At 48.2% G+C, this 27,903-nt stretch overlaps 1 protein-coding gene and 1 long non-coding RNA gene across 2 annotated transcripts in view; one reads left to right on the forward strand and one right to left on the reverse strand.

The window, feature by feature from the left end:
- Positions 1-1,547: 1,547 nt before the first annotated feature.
- LOC144158560 (uncharacterized) lies at positions 1,548-21,643 on the reverse strand. Its single transcript, XR_013320125.1, has 5 exons — positions 21,480-21,643; positions 20,544-20,640; positions 16,139-16,258; positions 5,753-5,804; positions 1,548-2,184 (listed from the first exon to the last, which is right to left on the reverse strand). It is a non-coding gene; the product is annotated as an uncharacterized LOC144158560 (long non-coding RNA).
- Positions 21,644-22,109: 466 nt separating this feature from the next.
- The window catches only part of LOC144158561 (U2 small nuclear ribonucleoprotein A'-like), a 32,779-nt gene continuing 26,985 nt past the window's right edge, over positions 22,110-27,903 (forward strand). Inside the window, exons 1-3 of the mRNA XM_077689516.1 lie at positions 22,110-22,513; positions 22,593-22,633; positions 24,850-25,082. Of these exons, the coding sequence (XP_077545642.1) occupies positions 22,432-22,513; positions 22,593-22,633; positions 24,850-25,082 (356 nt within the window). The 5' untranslated portion in view covers positions 22,110-22,431. The remainder of the gene's footprint in view (positions 22,514-22,592; positions 22,634-24,849; positions 25,083-27,903) is intronic.

Consider the following 27,903-nt stretch of genomic DNA (forward strand, 5'->3'; position numbering starts at 1 on the left):
TAACCACTGTATTGAAAGTAAACAGTGTCTTGAAGGCTTTGACGTTTGTTATGGCCATGAGCAAGAAGACACCACATGCTGGAGAACCTGCTCACCCCGGCAGAGCCAAAGGATAAGTACAGTCCACTGGTCATGGTTATTAGTGAGCATTGTGCCCCCAAACAGATGCAGAATGCGGAACAGAGCCGGTTTAATCACTGGTTGCAGCACAAAGCCGGGAGTGTGGCTGCATTGGCCATGCAAATGAAAGGGCTAGCGTTATCGATCGAATTTGGGACCTTTCTGGGAGCAACGTTTTGGGACTGTTTTGTGCCCGGTCGAAAGACCAACCAACCCAAGGTGAACTTAAGAGCACATTGACCTTTGCCGCTATATGTGTCATGGCCAAAAGCATTTAACTAGCTCATGCCGAGACACTTGATTCAGCTACTAACGAACCCAAGAAAGTGAATGTTGTGGACGTCAGGTGTACTGTGCGAAGCCTGCAGCTATAGCTTCAGCCAAACCAGCTGCAGTGGCTGACACAGCAGAGCACCTGACTGAAGCACCCGAGTGTTTCTGCTGCGGATTGTGTCATGACAGAAAAGCGTGCTCGTTCCGTAAATACAGGTGACATCTATGCAAGCAGGTGGGGCATCTGGCAAGGGTCTGCAAGGCTGCATCGGTGCGCGTGGTGTTGTGGGTGAGGAGAATGACAACCCAGAGACGATGAATGGTGAGGAGGAACTTGTGCTGCATAACCTATTTTCCTGAGACAGTAGTAACCTAAGTTATATGGTGAATGTTAAAGTGGCAGGTAGATGTTGGAATGCCATTTGATACGGGCGAAGCTGTGTTAATTGTACCCAAGAGTGTGTTTGTGAAAAATTAGCCAAGCGTACCTCCGCAATGTTGCCGTATGAGGCTATGAACATATGGGGCATTCCCTTGCAGACTGTAGGGAGGGTGAATGTACTTGTGGAACACTATGGTTGGGGAGTTACCCTGCCTGTAGTATTTGTGTGGACATCACAGAAGTTGAGACAGTGCTGTTGGGTCGAGATTAGGTGGATGTTCTAAACCTGGACTGGTTGAGCATGTGCGGTATCAGTGTAGGAAGGTAGTGCGAGTCTTAGAGAAATTTTTTTGGTGTCTGAAATGGAACTTGGTTAATGAGATGGCATCTTGGTAAAGCTGCTGTGTTAAGAAAGAAGCACATCGCCGTTGTGTAAGCATCAGCCAGTGTGTTTTAAGATGTGGGACGCTGTGTCAAAGAAGTTGCAGGCGCTGATAGGAGCTGGGGTGCTAATTTCAGTTCAACATAGCTAGTGAACAATGCCTCCAGTGGCTCTTTATAAACCCAACGGTGAAGTAAGAGTTTGTGGGGATTATAAAATGACAGTAAACCTGTATGTCCAAATGGAACTCATTGCCAGCAATGGAGAATGCATTCGCAATGTTCCATGGGTGCAAGTGCTGCACAGTCCTGCTTCGGACCGTGCAGCAAAGATTTCGGAGTGTAAGAGGTGCAGTAGAGTAAAAGTGTTTTATTCCAGGATTCACGAAGATTTCACTTGTATCGTATTCGTCACGGAAATGACACCAGTACAACAAAGCAAGCGGCCTGTAAAAGGTGCACCCCTGCACACAAAGTCTTCCTGCGGGGAAGCAAAGGTTTGTACTAAAGAGCACGTTATACTTAGGGTTGTTCGTTTTCGGGTTTCATATTTTAACACAAAAGTGTTTTGTGCCGCGATACACCAGGATTTCACTGACGTCATATCCGTCACAGAAATGATGCCAGTACATCTTTGCCGAAGGGCCCCTCCAGCAGGACGCCGCTCGCCAAGCACTCACAAGACAGCCGGCGACCCACAAATCATTCTCAGCTGCAGATTTTGCTGCACATTTCACTTTCGGGTAATACGGAATTCTATGACAGAGGAATCAACCAAAGTTTTTTTGGGAGGTCAGGTCAAAGCTGATTGTGGTGGGAAAGGTAAAATGGAGACGATTAGAAATAGAGTGAAAAAATGGGACAGGAAAACAACATCCACAGCATCAGAGATCACAGCAGTAGCGATGGTGGCACCTTGGCAGATAACTGTGTCGTGGGTGGTGGTTGTGGCGTCCAGCACGGCAAATCCAAGCGGGAAGTCCAGAGTTCAAGTTGAACCAACAATGCCCCTTAGAAGGAAGCGGTCACTGGAAATAATCAGCAAGTCTCCATTTTCAAACTTCCCACCAGAAAGCGAACTTATTGTCTCACAGCCAAGGACAATCTGTACCGGCCACATAGCAGTGCTGCGGCACGTCGTGGATGCCTGTTTGCTCTGTTGCAGTGAATTCAGTGTTGGGTTTGGCAGATTCACATCAGATGCCAATTAAAAGTGCCACCCTAAAATGAGTTCCTGAGATTAGCAAGATAAGGCTGCTCACTGCACCTGTAAGGCCTCGTTCCCTCAATCACAACATGCACTGTGCAGTATCTTGATGGCTCTAGTACAACTTGGTTAGCTGGACTACACAAAGGAGGGCAAGTGTATGGGGTTCTCAATTTTCACAGCTGCAAACTCAAATTTTCTTTCGTGGTTATTATGGTGGCTCCAGTGTCAACTTGGGCATCAATATAGAGACTTTCAGCTGTAACACACTGTATACTTTACGTTCCTTATGGGGTACGTCTTGGCTTTTCAAAAAATCCATTTGCATCTCAAAAACAGCAGGCAGTAGCTTTTTTAATGATGCTCTATAATTCCAGCACACAGATCAAAGAGGCGGCACAGCAATATGATGAGGCTGGTTGAGTCGTTCATTTAACGAAACAGGAACACACAGGACAAAGGGGGAAAAAAAGCTCCCGGAGTTTTACAGCTGCCCATTCCATAGGGGCGATTCCATAGCGCCACACAAGGGCCGAGCGCCTGGCCGGGGAGCCGTTTGTACCTATTTTACTCTTAGGTGCCTGGCATCACCAAGGCACACGAATGCACATGGTGACTTCCACTGCCACGGTGGACGCTCAACTCAATAACCACCTGTTTTCGGGGAGCATGCCAACACACTGAAGACTGGCATGGGCAGCATGCTTGCTCAACACGGTATGCACTGTGGTTTGAGAAATGCAGTATCTTATGAAGATACAAAGGCCAGTGCACACAAGAAATCTGTGAAGCATTTGCAATACACAAGAGGAACCTCGTGTGTAAGCACCCCGTTAATAGCACTCCTGGAAAAAAAATTTATAGTACTTGTCAAGATAGCGTCTTCTGTTGGTTGTAACATTCCGGCTGTTTGCATATAATTATTTGTTCACTGATCATGCGCACGGCTACTCTGAAAATATTTTGCCTATATGTTCCGTTCTCTCTAATCAAATAAACAGTTATTAGTTAGCGCTTGTGTCACCTTTTCTTCCCTTTGTCCTGTTTGTAACACTGTTTCGTTAAATAATGTACCAACTTGCCCAACTACAAACTCTGCTCCTGTTGAGCCGTGATGAATGCTCACAATGAGGCATATGAAACGAGGCTGAAGGCAGCATTGTGGGGTGCAGGGGAGAAATGTAGTTGTGCTGAGCGCCAAAAGGAAAGTGGATGTTGTCGAGTCAAGGCGGTGAATAGGTGAAGGATACTGAGTGTTTACTGCAAAGGCTCATGGGCAAATCGTCTGCCCCTGGCACTTCCGGTTCGAAGCCCAATAGCTGTGACAGTGCAGCTACAGCTTGTCTCTGTCCAGTGCCGTGATAAACTGCATGATTTGGTTCTTCCTGCGCAAACTCGCATAGTCAACACTACGTACTGCTAATGAAGGATGAGTGTATTCATCAGCGCATGACCCAAGACAGATACAGTAGGAGACAGGGCTATCAGCATGGGTAAAAAAGTAAAAATAGTGGAAACGAAATTCCGATCATGTAAAAAAATATGGTGACAGAGCTTAAGGCAAAGGTAGAAAAATAGGAAAAAAAAAACACCTCCACTAACGTGAAACCTGGGGAAGGGCGAAGCATGCAGTGTATAAGTGTATTCTTGGCGCCTTGGCAATTTTGCCAACGGGGATGAAACCGTTGGGGGGTAAAGGTATACAGCTTTGCTGTAAGTCTCGTCTTTGAAGCACGAAACTCTCTAGCGCGACGCGTAAACGAGTGTGCCGGTGTTTCTTTAGTGTGCGTTACGAAGCGCTCCAGAACGATGCGTAAATGAGTGTCTCAGTGTTTTAGTACCGTGACTGCGTGATACGATGATTACGACAACGACGATGACAGGAGACACAACAGCCCTAGCCCCTAAGGGGCTTCGTTCCTAAAACTAAACTGTGCAAGTCAGGACTGAAAACACTCAAACCATGCATACTTTCAAATAAATTAACATTTTATTCTACTCACAAAACGATTTTACTCTGTGCGGTTAGGTTGTTCAAGATTTATAGGCAATGCATAACGAAGCCTGTATGCGCCGTAATTTGTTCTTTAGTGCAGTATCAGTCAGTATTTTAGTGACCTTGTACTGTAAGATGCAACTTGCTAACGCAGGAAGGCTATGGTACTGAAGCGGTTTCAGCCAGATGTTTACTGTTTTTGATATGGCAGTGATCGATTGTTTTTTTTTATTTATTTACAGATACTGCAGGCCCTTCTCGAGCCTATGCAGGAGTGAAGACAAAGAAATACATTGGCAGAAATTCAACATACAACTCGATAATAAATCAGTGTTGCTTGACGTAATTTTAAAACGTACAGCACACATAGGCGGAGCCACAAATATGCTTACACAATCGCTTATGGAAAAGAAATGAAAATGATAATGTATTCCAATTTTGAAACAACACTTCAGCCAAAGCTTATAATATCGATACGCTGAGAAAACACTTCTAACGACACAGAGTTCACCGTCTCCAGGTAACATACTCCAGTGAGAAATTGCTCGAGGAAACAAAAAAATTTGTGCAAATTAATGTAACTAATCAGTTGCCTAATAGTCTTACCGTGATGAGTTCTCGCTGAATGTTTGAAAGGCTCTTGGATGTAGTTTTCCCGCGACAATTTGAAGTGAACGTAGTAAAGCTGATAAAGAAATTTTAAGCTAGATATGACCCTACGCTGCTCGAGTTTTTTTAGGTTTGCCCTATTACGTAAAGTGGTTATGCTCGAGTAACACGAATAAACAGAAAAAATGAAGCACAATAAATGATAGTGGTGATTATGATAGTGATTTTTAGCGATTAATTATGAGCACATGTAGTGGCAAGAATACCAGTTTATTAGAAAAGAAAAGTGGTGCATTTCAGACTATGCTCATTGCTTTCTACAAGAAACACAAATTGCATATATTTGATACTGATATCCTGCCACAAGCAAGGCGTCATATTTAAATGACTGAGAAATTACTGAGTTACAAATTATAATTTTTACTTTCAAAGCAAGATATTTCATGCAGATTATCTTTCCTATAGCTCTGGATGGTTTCCCTCCAAGAGAAATTATATAGTTCATAGTTTTTCCATGACACAACACATCAATAATCACTAATAGTGTTTTGACTGAGCTTCAAACGAGTATTCTGACTGACAAATTTCATTTTTCAATTTAAAAAGCATGATCAACATTTAGGTATTGGCTTGTCACTGAAAAGCACTGTCTTTTCGTGTTTGTTACATCATGAGCAAGCACATAAGCCTGACCTTAAAGTAGAGTGGCATTGTTAAGTGAACCACACCAGTCTATAAAGGCACAAAGGCCCTATTAACAAATCTAAATAAGGCAGCAACGTACGGTACTTGCAGATGACACAGGAAAGCAGCAATCTGCAGTGGCCACCAGGGTCCTATGGTCAGGCAAGAAACACACAGATATTGTTGCTGTAGTTTGTTTTCAAAGCATCCCACAAGACTGCAATTTTTTAGATGTCGAAAACTTTATCATAATACTACATGCAATTTTAATAATAAAGCGAGGTGTGAAAACAGGCGAGAAAGCATTACACGTGATGAGTCCCATTGAATGTTCACTATGGTTCCACTGGGAGTTATTAAAGTGCCACCACATACGGCACTATAATGACGGCACCAATGGCCTATACGGCGTGCATTCATTGAGCAAATATCCAGCTTTGGCAAGCGGTGCATAGGTCCGACGGGAAGAAGGAGTGAAGGCAGAAGGGCCACAGTATATAGTGCATACGCCAGTTTTTTCTTTTGCACAAGTTGCAGGCTATTTCTTGCGGCAGCTACATTATCCTGACATTTCGAGTATTAACTACTTGTGGCTGCTAGATTCAAGAGCAAAAAAAACTCTGCACTAATGTTTTCTTGCCTTCTGTACAAGTGCTTGGCGCACCTGCGTGCTCTCATCTTATTGCTGGTATATCAGGGGATGCAGTCCTTGACGATCATGATACTGATAATTGCACGCAGCAGAGCCCAACTTCGTGCAACTGCTGCTAAATAAGTGCTGTTCAGGGCGTCAAATGCAAACCAATTTTCACCACCCCAAGTGGGGTGAGAGTGGCTGGGCAATTTTTGATGGTCTTGGTTTTGATGAGTGTGGTTGTGCCGAGGAAAAAGAAGTGGCAAGCCACATGAGGAAATGACATGGGCCAATGGGAGGTGACCACAAGCAAGGAGCTGGACAGAGCAGGCTGGAGCGGAAGAGAACGCTGGGAGGAGTGCACGGACCAGGTTCGAAGAGCCGTGTCCAGGCGAGAGGCCGAGAGCTCATCGGGTCTTCTGGACCCGAGCTCGAGAAGGGTCTACCTGGTGCCTTGGCATTCTCCGGCCCAGGCGCGACTCGACTCATGGAGGCACGCAACATTGGCACGCTCCGCTCTTGGACGACCAACTGCTTGCTGTCCGTCATCAACCGGCAGTGGCCGGTTGCCTCCTGTCCGCTGCTACAGGGCACCCAATAGTGAGCAAATTTCGAGCAGACCATTGTCTACGAGGACAACAGTGTGTGTTCCTGGGCGACGTTCCGGCGTGTGCGATGTCGTCATTGTAGCCCCGTGATGCCTCGCCTCGTCATCAGAACCCACAACGCCCTCTGGACGCCTCATCACGGTGAACATTTGGTCCGAACTTTTCTGTGTTTTCTTTAAGTTTGGTATGCCTTAGGGATATGTACGTGTCAGTTAACTTTGAGTTGTAACTGTCTGCCATGTGTGCGTTGGTTCAAGAATATACATTTCTTTGCACCATTGCCAAGTGCCCTCGTCTAGTTATTGGCACTGTGGCAAATCCGTCACCATTGAATACCAGAAAAAAACCTGCGCGGTTTTCCTTTACAGCACCCTTCATGGGACCCTAAACAAGTCCACCTTCATGTCTCAGCCAGTGTCAGCGTTAAAAGGAACAGGAAGAAAAGACGCACATTTGGTTCACGAAAGAGACTTTTCTCCTTATAATAACTACACCAATTGTATCACAAACTTCAAACAAATAATGGAGATTGGTAGCTCCGAACCAAATAGCTGACGTCGAATGTTAGGTGGGGTCAATAGTATTTGGTGTAATTTTTCCAAGTGTACCAGCTGCGCCCAGGTGTGCAGAAGACAGGCCGCTGTGGCACGCTTACAACATTTCATCACGGAGGTGTGCAGGGATGAGGAGAAGATACTTTGTTCTCGTGGCAGAGTCAGTTTTCTTGACGAGGAACCACTTTTTAAGGCAGAATGCAGGTGGGTTTCGCCTGAAACTCTGAGCACGGCGACGTTCTGACCTCCGGGGTAGGGGATCAAGACACACAGCTCTGGGTCGGCACACTGCTGGGTGGATAGGTCGCTCTACGTCACTATGACAAAAAAACTCCCTGTCCTCATCAGAGTCCTGTGGCAGAGGGTCTACAGGGGCATGTGATAGGGAGATGGCGTCCGAATGTTTCCCACCTGATTCGTAGATGATCGTAATGCCAAATAAGTGCAGGTGCAAGCTTGACCACCAAAGACAGCCAGGCAGATCGTTCAAGTTTGTGAGCCAACACAGCACATGGTGGTCTGTAACCACATTAAATGATCCAGCGTAGATGTAAGGGCGAAATTTCGAAACAGCCCATATTACGGCAGAGCTGTTCTTGAGCAGTTGAATAGCTTCACTCTTATTTTGACAGCCCACGACCAGGGTAGGCAATTTCTTTTTCGTTGCTGTTTTGCTAGTGGACTAAGATGGCTCCCAAGCCTACATCAGTTGCGTCCGTGTGCATTTCTCTGTTCGCATATTTGTCAAAATGTGCAAGCGCAGGCATGCACTGTAGGTCATGTTGAAGCTTGCAGAACGTGTCTGGCTATGCACTTCCCCCCAGAAGAGTGCAAAGTCTCCTTTTGTCAAACACGTGAGACACTGAACGATTTTGGCAGTTTTCTACGAAGCGTCGGTAGTACCGGCCACTCTGAGAAATCTTCGCACGCCTTCCTGCCCTTTAGCCTTGAGAAGTTGGCTATGGCTGAAATTTTCACGGGGTAAGGAATGCCTCTGTCAGCATTGATGATGTGGTTGAGAGTTCCTCATACATGAAGCAGCACTTTTCAGGATTCAGCGTTAGCCGTAACGTATGAGTGGCCTCAAGGACGTTCTCCAACCTCTCAAGGTGTTTGTTGAAATTCTGGGCAAACACCACAACGTCATCAAGGCAGATGAGGCAGGTGTGCCACTTCAGGCCAGGTAGCACAGTGTCTATAACTCTGAACCGTTGCTGGGGCCGTGCCCTGACCAAACGGCATCACCTTGAAGTCGTATAGGCCGTCCGGGGTTATCTTATAAACGCAGTCTTCTCTTGGTCTCTCTCGTCCACTTCAATTTGCCAGCAGTAGGTCTTCAAAGAGAAGTACTTCGCATGGCAGAGGTGGTTGAGGGTGTCGTCGATTTGTGGCAGCGGTACACGACCTTTCTGGCGATTTCATTGAGTCGCCAATAGTTAACACAAACCCTCAGTGTGCCGCCTTTTTTCTTAAGGTGCTTTTACAAAGTTGTATGATGTCGTCGCCAAGCATGTCTTCAACTTGCGTTCGGATAGCTTCACACTCATGTGAAGACAGCCGATATGGTGACTACCGCGAAGGTGAAGCTCCATTTTCCATGACGATTCAGTGCTTAGCAAGTGCTGTCTGGCATAGCTCGACGAAAAACAGACGCCACAGCGGCAAACCAATACCCTTAATTTTTCTTGTTTTTCATAAAGTAGCACCCGGTTTACCGAAGTGAGGCAGAGGCATGAACGCAATGTTGGGCTCGTGTTGAAAGTCTAACACACTAATCATGTCACTTGCTCCTGCATTTTTTAAAAGAACGCAATGAATGCTCCCCTTGTTCAAATGAGGACACTCTCCCATGAAATTCGTGAGAAAAACACTCTCTTCTGCAAGCACACGATCCCTCACGTGAAGGAGATACCACGCTCCAGAAGAAAACTGGCCACTTTCCACGATGGCATCTGTGTCAGGAGGAGCATCTTGACAGTACACAGAGATCATAAGGCTTGCACAGGGAGGCACTGTAATGTGTTCATCGGCAATCCTTCAAGGATAACGTTTACAGCTTTGTCGCAGTGTCACGACGTGATAGGAGAAAAGAGTAATCAACTCAGCTAGCAGTTCAATTAATGCACCACTGTTCGTAAAAAGTCCATTCCGAGAATTGCAGTATCAACTTGGCTGGCAGGATCAACTTGGCTGGCAGGTCAATCATTGCACCACTGTTCACGAAAAAGTCCATTCTGAGATGTATGCCTCGGGAGCAGTTAGGCAGTGTTACGAGCGCAGTAGGGTACGTGATGCCATCCATGGGAAGCACGATGTACAAGTGCCACTTGGTGTTATGAAATGGCCTCCTGCTGTGCGTATGTGCAGACCGTGGCAACTGGTCGCAACTTTTCTCAGTTTAGGCATGAATGATCCACTGATGACTGAGTAGTGTTGCGAACCAGGGTAGCGTGGTTGAAGTGGACTGTGGTTGGTGTCGTGCCGGGGCAGTCATGATGACGCAGTTGAAGCAGAAGGAAACTTTATGTACACGTATTTACATTTCGATATCAGAGAACGGGCAGTCCGCTCCTGCGTGCGAGAGATTAAATAGGCACGTTGGGCCCGTTCCCTTTCACCCTTTTTCTCGGCTGATGTCAGGATGCACCAATCACAAAATTCATGACGCTGATAGTAGCGCCCCCATGCACAAACACACACACACACACACACACACACACACACACACACACACACACACACACACACACACACGAGAGACACACTCCTCTCTCTTTGCAGGTGAGCGTTAGGTTGCCCCCGCTGTGGCAATCCGCCGTGGGTCGGAGCCCCCTGTCCTGGTGATGTTGCACCTCCGGGAAGACGTCTTGTATTACATTGTCACGATATTCGTCGAGTGGCTCGTTGAAGACATCTCCAGCGTCTTCTGACACGCCACAAAAGGGCATGAAAATGATGCGAGGCGCACCGCCGAAGTTTGCAGTGCAGGGCACCAAGTGATGCTATTGTCAGCACCGCCGCTGGCCGGTTGGCGCTTGAGGGGCCACGAGTTTGCTGAAAGGGGTATTCCAGTAGCAGCATAGTTGGCCATTGTGGACACGCCGTGTCGTCGAAACGTCGATTAGGAAAGACCGATAACAGGTTTTTGGTGGTTCACCCGAGCCAGATTGCATAACAGCATCGAACAGCAGCCCCGCCGTCAGACAATGCATCAGTAAAACGAGCTGCTCATTGCGGCTCGGTTGAAATGATACAGGTGGTCAGCAGGTCCATCCATGGCTCGAGGCAGAGTTCTCCGAAGTGCTACTTCCTTTCTCTGGTCTCCTCAGTGAACCCACAGAAGGCACGAACACAAGGCTCCTGCAGAAATGACAAACTCGACAGGACAACCATTGCAGGGGTGAGACAGCAGAATTAGATTTGGGAGCAGTTTTTGGAGCAGCAAAATCTTGATTTTGGAGCAGAAGAACCTTGATTTGAAGCAGAAGAACGACATTTATTATGTCACCTTAGGAGCCTAAAAAATCAAATTTTTGGCAACTCACGGGGGAAAAGTGCAATTTTTAATCAGTTTTGAGCGCACATAACACTGAAACAGCCTTTCAATTAAGTTTTTTTTTTCTACCAGAGTATCGCAAGGCAGGGAATGCACTACCTTTTTACAAACCATTTTTAAATTCTTAGGCTTTGCATAGATAGCGTTGAACGCCGTTGAAAATATCGAATTGAAAAACTAAGCAATCGCGAGGCATTTTTATTATTATGTGAATGCTGAAATTGTTATTTTTGTAACCCCAGACTCGGCTTTATGCACAAGTGTATAGCCACGGCAAAAGTTGCGTAAAGTGAGGTGACAGCTCGACACACCCCACCAGTCTTCCCGTTCCAATCCCCAAGGTGCGCGTTCCCTACGATCATAATTTGAGTAACGTTGGTATGTTTAGCCGCCTCCCTCTTGGCATTAAATTTCACTTCAGATAAATGAACCATTATTACTAGCGTGAAATAACATCCCGTCCCACTATCGCACACTGCTTGAACATTTTGCGACAATGTAGCCTGCGCCGCTACTTCTGCAGCGTCAATCATCCCGTTCCCGCCACTCGCAAGCTCGCTGTGAAAGACAGCAATAACTCAGTGTTTTATAACACTACAATATGAGTCCAAAATTTCACATCAAGCACGCATTGGCCTCACACTCAAGTTCGAAACACGGCGAATTCGCGGGCGTCATGTTGTTTTTGATGAACTCCCGTCTTTCGAGTCCCACAACTTCCCGCAACATATCAAACGGCCCGAGGGGTGTTCAAGCCACCCCCATAACTAAAACCAAGGTAGAAATCGGTGAAGAGCACTCTGCCTGAACCGCAAGCAACTGCTTCACCCGGAGGCCACGTTTTCACATCTTCACCACACCAAGTAGCGGCGCCCAGTAATGTCGTTACGAAAATACGGTGCTCCAAAAATGCCGTTTTTTCATCAACTTGCACAAGTAGGTTGACGCTACAGTACACATAATTATTTTTTCTACAGTCCTTTGCAATGGTGTTTGATGGGAAAACTTTAAAGGCACACAGAATATAACATGTGCAACCCGACATATTGACTTTCGAAAAAACTATCTCGGGGACAATTTTATGCATGTTTTTTATTGAATGATCAATCAATTAAACCTTTATAAATGGCATAATCTTGGGAGTACTCGAAAATTATGCCATCAGTAAGCATTTTTCCCCACTGAAACTGACGGCAGCGTTAAAATCCTTGGCTGTCAGACTGTTTTGGAGCTGTTTGGCGCAATTTTTCCAATTTTCAAGCTTTTGGAGCAGCCTGGCGCAGGAAAACATATTTGTATCAAATCTGTGCAATATGCGCAGCTGTCTCACCCCTGCCATTGTCGAACAACACTCGATTCGGAAAGCGCCCTCTGAACCCGCCTCGGGCTGCCAGACCCTGACAACCGAACAAAACAAAATAAACCTAACCACTAAAATATTACACCCCTTTAAAACGATTCGAAGTGCTCATGTCGTTGCACAAGCTCAAAATCAGGCCTCAATTTCTGGTGTTAAAACAACTACAGCAGAACAAAAGAATCATGAATGGGCTATAGGAGCTCCATGGGGCAGATGACGCAAACGAGGGCGGAAGCCAACAGGAACTCAAAAGGCATTCCCCTTTTTGCCCATGACCATTTGTCAAAGCTACTTCGGTACAACTGCCCTTACGAGGAGACCGAGGCAACGCACACCTTTCACCACCATCAACAGCACAAAGTCAAAACTACGGGACCGATACGACGGTACAGCAAAACAAAGTATGACTTTGCACGACTCTTTTTGAAAAACATAACATTTCGCACGTACACTTACGAAAATGAAACTTTGGTAACATGGAAACCAACCTATATATGAACACTTATCTGAAAGATAACCTACAGATAGCTAGCTCACAGAGCTCAGCTACGTCAATCAACAATAATCTGTAGCTTCCCTCCTTTACACTGAACCATAAAATTGCGTTGGGCTCACCATTATGCAAGACAACCAAACTGGCACATACAAATGCCTCAATATACAAAAACTGACCATAAACACGTAGCACTAAATGCGCACACTTTTCAGGTTCATAGAAAAACCTCGTACACGCCATGAGAGTGAAACAAAATGAACACTGAAACGCAGATTCCGCCTACATTACGTGGCGTTAAATCACGAACATTAACCACTTCTCCAATGAACATAAAATTTACGCTTACTTCACACTATGTTTGATCACCAACAGGAACTACTTCTCTAATGCCTAACAAAAGGTCTAACTACACGGTGTTAGGTCACGCGCATGAACCAGTTCTCCAATCGAAAACACAAACTTTGCGCTTACTTCACCCGGTGTTAAATCACAATGACCGACACACTGCTAACCAAAAGAAACAGATGCTTAACTTCCTCCGTCTTGCGAAGACTCGGTAAACACTTGAATAACAAAACAGAATGAGTAAAGTACGCAGTTATGCATGCACCCGCGGATCCGTCTGAATCCTTGGAAATATCCTAAGCCCTCGTCAAAACAAACATTTCCGGGTGTAGCCTGCCGAAACGTTGCTGCCACTTAGGCCGACCAGCCCTGCTCATCTGTTGCAAATACGGTGTGTATGGGGAGGTCTTTGACACTGAAGGGGAAAACACGCGCAACGCGTGCGGAGGAGTACTGAATGGACCTTTTTCCAGTACCGGTCCCTCTAGCGGCTGCCACGGCGAACTAAAAATGGCAGTAAGGCACACCCCCAAGAAAGTTTGGCTTTCGGAGAACTCGTGCACAAAATATCCTGGTCCTGCTGCCCCTCCCACACTGACCCGTCACCCGCACCTTTCACATGAATGTCACGGTAGCAGGCGAACGTTCTCATGACTAATCTGCCGTGTTCGAAGCGCCCCGCCCCCCCTTTTTCTTTTTTTCATTTTCGTAACCCCCTCACTGGCAGCCATGTGCTGGCAGCGTGGTCAGTCTCAAGCGTCTTCGCCCTTTTTCTTAGAAAGCCATTATTGTATGCACGTACGAACCCACCACGAGGAGTCCAAAGAGAGAAAAAAAGAAAACGTGCAGGTTATAGCCGCTCCCTAAGCAGAAAACCGAGGGGCGCGCTTTTGTTTATTTCGCCCGAAGCGCCTCAAACCGGCAGCCCGCGCATGCGCAGATCGCTACTGGAAAAAGGTCCATTGAAGGGAACCAAAAGAAGAATAGGACGCCCGACCATGAGGAACACATCGGCGGTGAACACCCTCTTCCCAAAATGCCTTCCCCCTAGCTCTCCGAGAATTCCTGCGGAACCTAGTCACCCCCTTCTGCCCTTTCTGGCAGAGTGCCCCTCGGCCTTTGTCACGGCTAGGGAGCGGCCTCTTTGTTTCCCTCAGACATCTGAGTTTTCGTTTTGCTCTGCCGCTTCTGGCCATCTTATCCCTGAATGCTGCAAAGTGAGAGAATGCTGCAAAGTTCACCTTCTTTCTTTGGCTTTTCAGTCTGATTGTTTCTCGGTCGCCTCCTTTTCTTTCTTTTGGGAATCACGGAACATTCGAGCGACAATGCACCGATCCCAGGCAACTTGCAATCAAACTTCTGTGGCATGTAGCCGCCACTGCTACTCTGGCCACCCGGGCCTACAAACGCTTCTAAGCTGGCATAGCCAAGTGTCATATGTTGGACCGCTGCCCGCACTGAACGTTCTTTGCTGTACGGATCACGACGATCCGCACCTTTCCTGCGTTTCTCTGCACAAAACAATGTGTCCGGGAATAGCCCCGCTTGGTGACATGAGTTGTCCGAAGCTTCCGCTTTCTCCAAAGCTTGGCCTATGCCCATACTAATGGGTTGTGATCTAAATTGCTTTCTCAGCGCCCCAAGATCTACGGCTTCACTCACCTTCATCTTCAGCCCGCCCCTGTCTGAAGCCGCTGAGCCTTTCACGTTCTCGTAGACAGAGCTTCACAACAAACAAGTGTTCAGTTTGACGACAAGCGTCTTCTCAGCATTGCTAAACTCCCAAAAAGTTTCCGACGAGGGGATCAAAACTGGGCTTTTGTCACGGTCCGGACACATCACATGCCGGTTAACCGACTTCCTGCTTTCGTCTTGCACAATGCGATCTACCGACAAAAGCACTTCGCTGCCTACCTGCAAGGCTAACGGTTCGGCTCGCGCTCTGCGATCCGCCGACGCAGTCGACTCGCTACTTCTCTGCGCGCCTACGGACTTAGGTCATGCTTTGCGATCTGCAAACGCAGTCAACTCGCTACTTAAGTGCACGGCTACGGATTTAATTCGCGCTTCGCGATCTGTTGACGTGGCCAACTCGCTACTTTCCGGCACGGCTACAGAGTTAGCTCGTGCTTCGCTATCTGCCGATGCGGTCGACTCGCTGCTTGTTTGCGTGGCTACGGAGTTAGGTCGCACTGCGGGATCTGCCGACAGGCGGTACCTACTCCGCAGGAGAGCTGTTTAGACCTTGTCATACACCTCGGCATCCTCTTTACTCAACCGCGCCACTACATTGGCGACCCCACACGGCAGTACTGCCAAAACTTTCTGGGGCCAAAGGTCGGAAGACAAACCTTGCCTTCTCACAAGTGCACTCAAAATCCACAAGAAAACCAGCGATGTCCTCGCCAACCGTGAACAGCTGCAGAAGGTCTTGGATTTTTAGTCTCACGGACTCCCGCAAGGATGGAGCACAATGTTCGGCTGACATCCGAAACTCCAACTCCTTCATCTTGAGTTCATGCGCTCTCTCAGCAGCTCTTTCCCTGGCCTTAATTTGCGCCTGCTCTTTCCGTGCTTGGTTGTCACGATGAGCCTGCTCTTTTCGCCGCGCTTGGCTGTCATGTTCAGCCCACTGCTGAATGTCCTCATAAGCTTCCCAGGCTTCCTCTAGAGTTACCTCACCAGCCTCTATGAGCTCGAGGATCTGCTTTTTTTTTCGCTTTGCGGGGCCAACAGAACGACCCAACTCCTCGCAAATTTTGAGGAGGTCCCGCACTCTGAACTTGTCCATCGTGATACTGCACCCCGGATAGTTTTCCCTCGTTTACTCGCTACAATGAAGTAGAAACCAGTGACAAAAGTCAAAACCCAGAACGCACGGCGCTGCGCTAGCAAGGTCTGGCAATACGAGGGGTAGAACTTCACGCACTTACCCCACCAAGGTGCCGACACTGGCTGATCCCGCCGAGCTGCCATCCACTGTTGCGAACCAGGGTAGCGTGGTCGAAATGGACCGTGGTTAGTGTCATGCCGGGGCAGTCATGATGACGAAGCTGAAGGAGAAGAAAACTCTATGTACAAGTATTTACATCCCGATATCAGAGAACAGGCAGTGCACTCCTGCGCGTGAGAGATTAAATAGGCACTTTGGGTCTGTTCCCTTTCACCCTTTTTCTCGGCTGACGTCAGGACGCACCAATCACAAAATTCAATGCACTGATAGTAGCGCCCCCATCACAAACACACATACACACACACACACACACACACACACACACACACACACACACACACACACACACACACACACACACACACACAGAGACACACTCCTCTATTGCGTAGGTGAGCGTTAGGTTGCCCCCGCCGTGGCAATCCGCCGTGGGTCGAAGCCCCCGTTGTCCTGGTGATGTTACACCTCCGGGAAGACATCTTGTATTCCACTGTCCTGATATTCGTCGAGTGGCTTGTTGAAGACACGCCACAAAAGGGCATGGCAATGATGCGCAGGCACGCCGCCGAAGCTTGCAGTGCGGGGCGCCAAGCGATGCTATTGTCAGCACCGCCGCTGGACGGTTGGCGCTTGAGGGGCCACGAAGTCGCTGAAAGAGGTATTGTCCAGTAGCAGCATAGTTCGCCATTGTCAACACGCCGCATCGTCGGAACGTCAATTAGGGAAGACCGACAGAAGGTTTTTGGAGAGCAGAAGCCAGGTTGCGTAATAGCATCGCAACAGTAGTCAGCTTTCGTGTCTATGAGGTGACTACATCAATGCTGCCAATGGATAGGTGGATATCGGATGTTGCCTCCCTCAAGTTTCAGGTATGTCAGTGCGTCGTACCTCACATTTCATTCGGTTCCTTTCCTCGTGTTCAGGACCACGTCAGCGCCGGGTCGAGGTGTCAGTCAAGCTGTAGGCACATCATGTTGTTGGAGGGTTTCTGTTTTTTCACCATAGTGCAGCTTCACCTCCAGAAGCTGCACCTTGCGTGAGCAAAGTCATCACTGCTGCAGCGACTCAGTGATGCTTACAAATAGGGCAACAAGCATGACGGGTGTCGGCTGGTCTCAGATAAGTATTCGTCGATCTCTTTGAGGCATTGTACGGGCAACCAGTAAGGTGCATCGATGTGGATGCCTTGCTTGCCAAATATCTCGTAAGAACACGAACAGTAAATATGTCCAGCTTCTCTGCAGTGATAGCACAGCGGGCAGCAATAGGACATTCACCACACATCAGTCATCCTCAAGATGTACTGTTGGATCATAGCCAACCGTGTATGTGACATACAGCGGCATGCAGGAGTGTACTGGTGACGAGCAGCAGAAGAATCACAATGGCTTGCCAGTGGTATAGCACATGGCTTGGGGTTCCATGTTTCCGGCAACGTAGCAGTCTGTAGTTGCTGCTGCATTCCTTCCGGATCACATCAAATAATGCTCAGGTGTGAGATTGTGGCATGCTCAGGAAGAAATTCCGAAGCTCTTGGTGGACTTTGGCACGGATGGTCTTATGCAAAGTACCCATTGTACTACTGCGATGTCGACAGACTTGCCATGAACGTGCCAACTTTATGGTTGAACTGCCTTGAGAACATGCCAGGAATCTTTTAAATCGTGACCACCTTGGAGGTGACTTCATCGACCGTTTTTTGGGGGTGATGAACAAGCCCAGGCAACAGCTCCTGTTTTATGCCACGTATTAGGAAGTGCACCTTTTTCTCTTTCGTCATGTCCAAATCAGTTCGCCAGAAGAGCCTGTTCATTTCTTCAACGTACCAAGAAGTATTGCATGCGTGTTTGCAGCAGAAGTTCGGCTCGTTTTTTTTTTTGCACGACCATGGTGACCGTCTTCAGGTTTGGACAGAGTCTAGGTAATCAGGGAGCTCCCACGGCTCTCAAACCAGATTCAAGCCACACCATCTAAAGATAAAATACAAACCAGAGAGTTTCCTCGTCATGCAGCATGTTGCAAATACAAATGTGCTCCACTTTGACAAATCAGTCCTTAGGGTCTTCACCAGGGACTCTGCAGATCGATGGTGGTCCACAGGGCGGTTGCAGGACAAAGGGAGGAGTGGCTTCTTGCCCTATGTGGCAAGACTAAATGTGGTGGTCTTTCTCGTGGATCTTTCCGGCAGAAGACTAGACTTTGCCGGTAAACCTTGCAGTTGGTGGCCGACTCGATTGAGGCTGACTCGTCGGCTTCCAGAGGGCATGGGAAGCATAAAGGGTGCGTTCCCACCACCTCCACCAGATGTCATGCAGCCAAAGACAACGCAGGGTTCTCAGGTGAATAACCCTTATTGAAGCAAAACAGTGCTCCTCATACAAGCGCTGTAAAAGCAGTCATCAAAGTGACGTGCAGAGACCGGTGTCCGCAAATCAAATGCTGCGGCATTTGGCCTGCCAGCATTCATCTTTCTGCACTTTAAGGCTGATTCACATGGCGGACGAAATTACTGATTCAGACCGTAGAATGCGTACCACATGACACGACGTCCCTGATTCGTGACCCTAGTGAACAGACCGTGGACGACGCGGGCTGACAATGCAAGGCTTCTTTTCCATTCGCGATTCTGGTGAGGGAATACAGCAAAATACTCCACTTTGGCACACACAAGACTGGACAGTCTAGCAACCATCACTTTGCTCGGGTGGCAAATCAAGATTGTCGAGACCACCACTTGACCGTGATCGTGTGCTTGTTTCGGCACGGTTGCACGGCAGTACAGGGCTTTCGCACCAGGAACATTTGACTTGTCAGCCACAAGCACGAGTGGGCGACACACTGATCAGAGCGTTCGTCAAGTGCCCGTAACAACGTCGTGAGCTACTTCGGAAAGCCGGGAAAGGTAGAGCAGTTGAAGCGACAGCAACGAACTCAGAAGTTCAGAAAACACAAGACCAGAAAACAAGGGTGCTACATCTTTCCTGCAGATATGCGTTCTCACTCAGCACGTGCGTCATCTTACGCGGCTCATTCTGTGGTTAATGCTACGACTATCGCCACGCAACGGCGCTTTCGGTCGGCGTTCATCTTTGCCGCTACCCTCACCCTCTCGAACCTACACTTTTGCCGTGTGCAGACGGTCTATGCATAAAGTCCGCGCTGTCTGTCCGTCCGCCCTGTCATCTGCTTGCTTTGTCCTTCGTGTGAATGCTTCCTTCCGCCAGACCGTCTGCTGACGAAATGCGACATCACCAGTACGACTGCAGACATGTCCGTCGTATGATTATCTCTTTACCTTCTTGAAAAGTTGAATTACAGCAGGAAGGCAGTGGTGGATGTCGCCGCAGGTGTACGTCATTGCGCGAGTACATCAATTTTACGCGTGCATGTGGTGCATGTCTATCAAGTCCGCAACATGGCCTTCCAGTCGCCTCTGAAGTTAAAGTGCTAGGCTACCAGTTTGGTCCAAACGGCCCCTCTCCTAACAAGTGGACTGCTGCACTGACAAAGCTAGAGTCGAGGGTGCGGGACTACCGGCAGCTAAAGTGCCCTGTCACTGCCCAAGCCACTATTGCTCGGACAGTCTTATTACCAATACGCAGCTATGCCACCAGCATCATGACTGTCCCGGCAACAACTAAACAGGCGGTGAAACTTATTGTGTTCCGCTTTGTCTGGGGTGACGAACCGGACAATGTCAGACGAGACATTGTGAAGCTCAAAAAAAAAAAAGAGAGGTGGCCTTGGCCCAACTGATTTGGGAACCCTAGCCTTGCATGTCAAATGGACGAACCCAGCCCTCAATACAGACATGTCCCCAACTCGATCCTTAACGTCCTACCTCCTGAGCACCCAGCTACGTTTTTTTCACAGAGCAGCCTGCCAAACAATGTTCCACGAGCAAGGGAACCGTCTCCATTCTACCAAGGTGCAGCTAAGGCCCTGGCAGACATCAAGGGAGTTCTCCCAAAGTTTGATCTAATTGTCCCTTCGCTCAAAGATTTGGTCGCAACACTCACTCCCAGTTTGCCACCACACTTGGCCTGCTACTCTCTCGAACGTCAACGTCCAAACTGGAGCCTCATCCGTGCAGAGTACCTAGAGGCCAGCAGAGCCACCGTCCAATAGCTCTTTGCTCTAACAACCTTCTGCTCAGACAGAGGCAATTCCCTCGGGCGAGCCTAACAGCGCGCTGTCTTTTATGCGGTGAGTCTGAGACAGCGGGGCACATCTTCCATGGCTGCCTGCTTCCCAGCGCCCCCCTGAAGAGGGCAGCAGATTTGTTTGGAGTGCCTGGCATTCCCTATTCTACAGTGAAATACCTTCGCTACGTTCTGCATCATGCTGTCAACCAGTTTGTTCTCGTGCTAGTCGAATGTTCCTACCAAGTTTGGGTAGCCCGCTGCATTGCTACCGACTCCGACAGGCGGCCAAGGTCTTCATGAAGTACTTGCCAAGGTACGGAAGGAGCTCTGGTTCCACCTACGAAGAGAGCAGCGCAGGCTTGTGAATCAACGGTTCTCAGAGCAATGGTGTTGGCCGCCGACGATTGTCAAGGAAGACAAAGGCAGAATTAAAATGACCTTTTGAAGAGCCTTCCCTATGATGTCCTTGTTCCCCGACCACTGCCTCCCCTACCCCCCTTTTTTTACGGATCAACCGATAGCTCACTAAAATGGCACTGCATATCGCGGAGAAGAGGAGACGGATTGCTGGCTTCAACGTTGAACCAAGCAAATGACGCTGGCCCTCCTATGCCCCGGCAAAAAAAAAAAGGACCGCTGCTCTAAACCAAAAACCCCCACAACACCCGGGGGACCTTACCTGAGCAGCGTAGTTGGATGGTAACAATGAGTTTGATAGCTATGGGGCGAGCATCTCTGTGCAACCCCCCATTCCATCTGACAACCGTAAGGGCCTGGTTTTATTCCAGAGCAGCTTTTGAGGTGCTGTTTCCGTGATCACTTTTCCCAGCGCTGAAGGACAACGTGGATTCGAAAGTGTGCTAGCGGCCCGGGTACATGAGCGTGATCGAGCCTCGTAGAACTGCCTGAATTCTGCCCTTAGAACGGAATTGGCGTCACCACACCTGAAGCTGTGTCTGTGGGAGGCTGCTGACACATGTCACCCGGCTCCACTGCGAATTCGACTGCACACCGAGGCGACACAGATCCGCGCAGTTGACGAAGCCAGCCGAGCTGCTAGAAGCAGTGCACAGAGGTTCGGGACAGACCGCAAGCCCGCAAGCCAGAAAGGACAGATCATAGGGTTTCGTACAATAGTGCATGAAACTCTATAGGACAGATAGAAAGGAGACATACCTTCTCGGAAGCTGCAGCGACGCCCACAGAGATGTTTTCTTAAGCTCCTGCGAGTACACAAAGCTTGAAGAATGCGCGCGCAAAGTTTTGTTGCTATTTCTTTTTTTTACTATAAATGTAGCTTATATGCAGTTCAGTGTGGACAGTCGTCTCTTCTGCTAGTCTATGGAAAGCCGCCGGGGAAAATGGCGCTGCGAACGTATGTTCGACTGACTCCAGAACTACAGAATGCCGCATGACTTCTGCTAGTGTCACTAGTTGCAAGTTGCAAGCATAGAGTCAATACTACGTTGCAAGTCTCGCGGTGTCTAGCGTTTGAGGTGTAAACAGACGTAGATGGTTGGTTTTTTTGTTAAGCTACGCACAACTGCGTATGGTAGGTAAGCAGAAGCCCTAGAACAACAACTAAAAAAAGGTGCTTCGCTCAAAAGCTGGGCCGGGTCTGGCCCACGGTTTTTCTCTTGCACGCGCGTCTGTACGCTTTCCCCAATGTGTATCTAAATATTTACATAGAATGGTATTTAGTGAGAAACCATTCGCACAAACGGCAGGATGTCGCTCTTACAGCTCGGTTAAATTTTAACAGCCGACTGCAGCGCCGCAGGTCTCGAACGGCATCATTGTAGGCGAAATCGACGCGGAGAGGGCTCACTAAGCGAAAGCGTGCACTGATCACGTTCGAAAAACGTTGCTGGTCATCTCCACGCTGCCCCTGCGTTTCGTTGGGTGAAAAGTTTTCACAGAAATATTGCATAATTTACTGTGCTTCGCGTTATTGTATTGCGCGCAGTGTTTTAATGCTGCCGGTCACCAGTGTATGAAATTCGTCCGCGCGGGAAGGCGCAGTTTGTAGCAACACAGTGGCAGCACGTTTTTGAAGCCGGTCCCACGCATACTTCATTGCATTTGAGAACGGCTGGTTTGCGCTTTCTGCTGGAGGCAGGCGTTCACAATGGTGAAGTTATCGCAAGAACTTATACAGATGGCCGCGCAGTCTATCAATCCGGTTCGAGACCGAGAGCTCGACTTGCGAGGTAGGTAGGACCGTGGCGTCGCCCCTGGCTGCCGCAGTGGTAGCGCGCTGCGCCAAAACGCGTTTGTTTGTTTACGCAGGGTACAAGATTCCCGTACTGGAGAACTTGGGAGCGACGCTGGTGAGTGGATCGACCAAACAACCCGAGGCGGGGAACTTGGAGTAACGTTGGGCTGAGAGCAGGTAGTCGACCGCATGACTGAAGTCAGTTTGCGGAGTACCCCTTGAAGATACCGCGTTGGCAGCAGGCATGCGCTATGTGAGTTCGTGTGTGTCTTGAAAATTGGATGACATGGTGTGCACGCTGTGTACCGCGCAATAGCCAAAGCCCGTTGTCGTGCCCGCGAGTGCGTGTGATTAGTCGCCGTACACGAAAGGAGCGGCCCTGTGACGAGCGTATGCACCGGTCACTGCGAGGGGCGGCTTCTACCCAAAGCTCCGGCGCAAATTAAGTGTGTTCCAATCCAGTCCAATCCGTGCCACAGCTACGCATTGACACACTAGCCCGAAATTTTGTGAGGACCCCCCTCTTCTCGAGTTCTCTATCGACAGCTCTTACGCCAAGGTACTATCAACATGCATTTCATTACAAACAGCGGAGCGCGTGGCTTTGAGTACATGATCCATATCCCCCTGTCGACAGGCCACTTACCCAGCAGAAATAAATTAAGGGTTTCTCTTTAACATTCGTATGCAAAGTCCGTTGCTCAGCATGGGAGCATCCTGTCTTTCGTCGTAGTCCCGTTATTTATGCGCATGATTTTCGTGTTAAAATGCACCACCAGCCAGCTCAACACGCTGTGCTGAGCATATTGGTTTCGCTTGTGCCACCGATGCTTCCGTCATCGAACTTGTCATTGTGTTTGGTAAAAACAGCGCATATCACTGTGTTGTTGTTTAATGTTGTGGCGAGAGCCCAACAAGAGAAAGCCACCCGAAACATTCTAAAGTTTTCTTGGGCAAGTGACTTGTCTTGGCGGCAAATGCATCTTGGGGTACACAGAGCGAAATAACAGGGACACAAAGAAGAAAGTGAACAGGACAGAACTTCCTTCTTTGTGTCCTTTTTATTTCGTGCTGTACCTCAAAATGCAAGTGCACCAACTAGCCTAACTCACCAACTTGTCGGCAAAGTTGAATAATGGCAGTGTAAACAGGTGCCAAGTGCAATGGTGGCCCAAGTGGCAACGCTCGCACGCTGAACGACACTCTTCTAAGTTTCTTGTACTGGGCATACGGGGCCTGTCTGGAGGCAGCATGTACTAACGGCCGCATGATTCGTTGTTCCTATTTGACTGTACCTTGGTAGTATACCCAGGTACCCGCAGAGATGCTAACCTGACCCATCTTAGCCGCATGGTGGAAATCACTTGACCTGTGCATCTCACAGCTCTCTAAATGTTCGAGACAATAAAACGAGTTACAAATTCAAGGAAAAGATATAGCAGTTTGACATTTGGTATCCCTTCGGGTGGGTACCTTGTTGGCAATGAGCATGTGCCGTAGAAAACGATCTTGTGTATCGGGATTTAGGCGGCACAGGACTTCGCACAGAGATGGTGCAGATTGCCGTCAGTTGCGTTAATAGTGCCGGGTGTTATCTGTATGATGAGGGACTCTAGGAGCAGTCGAGAAAACGGATTGTGTTCATCTCAATCGACCACGTGTCCTGTCCTCTCACAATGCTTTGCAAGTGCACTTGTTTTTGTGAGGCCCTTCACATTGTTCCGGTGCATTGGTAATCTTCTATGTAATTAACCTGTTTCTCTGATGTGCATGGATTTGCTCTCGATGCACGGAAGGTTGTAAACAAAACCCACGAACTTGGAGCCTAAGAGGATGTCTTTGATGTTAGACAAGGTTAGAACAAGCCAGAAAGTTTTATTTTTGCAAAAAGGCTTTTACCTGATCAGACAGTTTTTCATCAAACTGTGGACTAAGCTCTAGATATGTTTATGCATAAGTGCAAGTGCCACGTGAGTTGGAGGGGTAGTTTCGTAGTAGCAGTGAATGAGCACGAAGGGAAAAACGTGTGGGCCCCGGTAGTCCTCCCCTAAGCTGAAAAAGACTGTGAGTAGGGTGAGTTGGTGTGAATATTCATCTGTAACAATCAGGCCGCAAAAAAAATGACACCCCAAAAAGGAGTAACACGACATGACTGCACTCTCCAGTAATTTGTTTTCGTAAGAGAAATGACTGTTCGTTTTGTCACGACTTAGCGCGATGTGGGTGACTGAAACATCGATACAAGCTGCGTTTCTCCTCCCCAGTTGGGAGTGCGGCATTGTCCGGTCCGTTACTCTTATTTTGTGTCATTCGGATGTTGCTGTTGTGCAGGACCAGTTTGACAGCATCGACCTGTCGGACAACGAGATCCGCAAGCTGGACGGGTTCCCGCTGCTGCGGCGGCTGCGCTGCCTGCTGCTCAACAACAACCGCGTGTGCCGCATCGGGGAGAACCTGCACGAGCCGCTGCCGGCCCTGGAGACCCTGGTGCTCACCAACAACCAGATCCAGAACCTGGGCGACCTCGACCCCCTGGCCAGCCTCCGAAACCTCACCTACCTCAGGTGAGCGGGGAGCTCTGCTCGGGGGGTAAGTGCAACGGCTGCGCCAGTTGTTGCACCGTTTCAAAGCAGTTTCGTATTTTCTTGGATCCACGCTGCACCAAAGCCATGAAATTGCCGGTAAAAAACTGACACACTGACACTTACCAAAAAAAGGATCAATGGACCTATGCAGGCTCCCATTTCCTTTGCTTTTACCTTTTTGGTGACAACAAAAGACCCATACGGGCTCTGAAATGTTATTTTTTTACCTTTGCTTTTATTTTATTTTTTGTGACAAGTGACGGGCTCCAAAACGTCATTTTTTTTTTTTTTACCTTTGCTTGTACCCATGTGGTGAGTGTCAGTTTGGTACTGGCAATGTTAGTTTCTCACCAGACGAGTTTTCGTCACTACAGAACAATAAAATCCATTTAAATTGCGCCACGTTGCGCCAAAATGCGCGACTAGGTGCAAAATTTCTCAGTCGCTAACGTTGGCGAAGTGTGACAAGCGCCAGCGCTAATGTATGACAAGCGCCAGCGGTTCACGAGTTTCGAACGCTTATGACTATATGAACCGCTCAGCTTTCGAAGCCTCTGGGTTACGCCACAATAACAGCCGCTATGACGGAACACCGTATGGCTCCACTTGGATCCTGCGAGCGAGCTGCGACAACAAGGCAAACCCCTAAAGTGCGCTGCGCCTAAAGCAAATGACGTTTCGGGGCCCGTACAGGTCCCTTGTTCACATATGTGAACAAAATACCCGTACAGGCCCTGAATTTTTTTTTTCTTTAATCTTTTGTTTTTACTTTTTTTGGCGAGTGTCACTTAGGTACTGGCAGTGTTATTTCCTCACCAAATGACTTTCCGTCATACTTTGGGCCACAAAACCACGAAATTCGTTTAAATTGCGCCGCGTAGCGGCAAAACACCTGACTAGGCGCGAAATTACCCAGTTTCGCCAACGTTAGCGAAGAATAAAAGCGCGTTGGCAACCTGGGGTTTGTGTGTCATCCAGTCCAATCCAGTTGTTCAGACAGATGGACAGCTCATGCCTTCATGCACAGTTCATAGCCTATGCCAGCTATGCCTCTTCTAGTATGCTGTACCTATGCCGAAATAAAACTCGCTCTAAATAGTGGGAGAATTCGGTTACGGCATAGGTACCCCCAGTAGTGTTAAAGGGACCCTGCAGCACTCACCACCAACTACGCAGAATGTTTTCTTGGGGGTGAGGGGGTAAAGTCTATTGTTCGAGCAATCTCCTCCCACAAAAATTATGAAAATCCGTTCAATATCACTGAAACTACGCACGATGAGAAATCGCTCATAATTGTTTCCTCTCAATTCAACTGCGGACAGCGTGGCGAGAGCTGCACGCTCTTTCCCGGAGAGCGGGGCAGCTCGCAGCGTTCTCTCTGACGGCCTTCGATATATCACAAGCCAGGGAGTTTTCTCCTTTTCTCCGCAACATGGAGGGGTCTATTTCCAGACTAGTGCCACAAAAAAGCAGGCACGGCTGCCTGCTCGCAAGCGTGCTCAGGCTGGTAGTACATTTTTGAAGCCGTAAACGTTTGTTGTCGAGTGGTCTCGTTAAAAGGGGAGTATTGAGTCCGTTACTCAAACTCCACGCACACTCAAAACACAAAAGAAACGCAAAACTTTGCGTACAGGCTCAGGCATACAAGAGGTTGGTGCACCGCGCTGCTGACAGCTGATCATCCTAGGAAATGGGAGAAATAAGCCGCGAAGTTGACCAGTGACAGCTCATAAGACAGCCATGGCCGCAATGACGTTGTTAGGCCATGCCAGGGGCACATAATGAGGAAAATTGAAGGGAGTGAGTTGGTTTTTCTCCGTCTTTCACAGCTATTTGTGTGCTTACCGCTTTACGTGCACGTGCGATATTTGGCTCAGGTATTCCTGGCAGAGTAATCTAAACGTTGCGCAGGTTTACTTGCACTGCTCGAAGAGTGTTGCAGGGTCCCCTCAAGCGCGGGAAAAGGGCAGAGGCGCGATAGCGAACACCAATGAGCACATTATGCGGCTTATCGCCGAATTCTAATCTCAATAAGCATCTTCAGCTGTCTGCTTGGAAGTGCGTGTGGCATAGCACTCTTGGTGCTGCTGTAAAGGTACTGCAGGTGGATAATAGGCGACAACTGGTACGTGGAGTTCGCTGCTGCATCCTTGTGCACGACGTCAAGTGCACCACGGAGACATGGAGTGCTTGTCGCTTGCAGTAACGAAATCAGCTCGCCGTATCCGTGCACATGGTCACGGGTAAAGCGGGTGTGAACATAATTCTCGCACGGCGAACGCACTGGTACAGTTCATACAGTAAGCGCTTCAGCGGGGATTTGTAGACAACGTGCTGCATGAAACCAGCAGCAAGCAATGGAAACTTTGGGCAGCCTCTTCCAATGGCTTGGTGAACTAGAAAATATCCAAGGGAAAGCATTAATGTCACACCAATGATGTTCGCACTAATCATGTATTAAAAAGAAAAAGTTTTTTTTTTTTCGTATTGGTACCTAGCGTAGCCAGATGCTGCTCAGGTGGAAGAGCTATGTGTTAGGCAGTTAGGTTTGGGCTGGTCATTTATGAGGGCACGTACTTTAGAGTACAAACAGAAGTATCGTTGGCAGCTTTTATACCATCATCTGTTGTTTTTTACTCTTTCCTTGCTTGATCTTGCTGAACTATTTATGCAGATTGGCGCAAATACACCACGGCTTGCAGCTTTCTCGAGAATTAGTTGGTCACATTTGCAGGATCTTTTCCATCGCAGCTAAAGCGTGTCTGAATTTGTTTTAAATATTTTGCACATCTTTTATATT

This window comes from Haemaphysalis longicornis, unplaced genomic scaffold (genome assembly GCF_048455015.1).
Source record: "Haemaphysalis longicornis isolate Haplotype H1 unplaced genomic scaffold, Haemaphysalis longicornis Haplotype H1 scaffold_10, whole genome shotgun sequence".
Taxonomy (NCBI): domain Eukaryota; kingdom Metazoa; phylum Arthropoda; class Arachnida; order Ixodida; family Ixodidae; genus Haemaphysalis; species Haemaphysalis longicornis.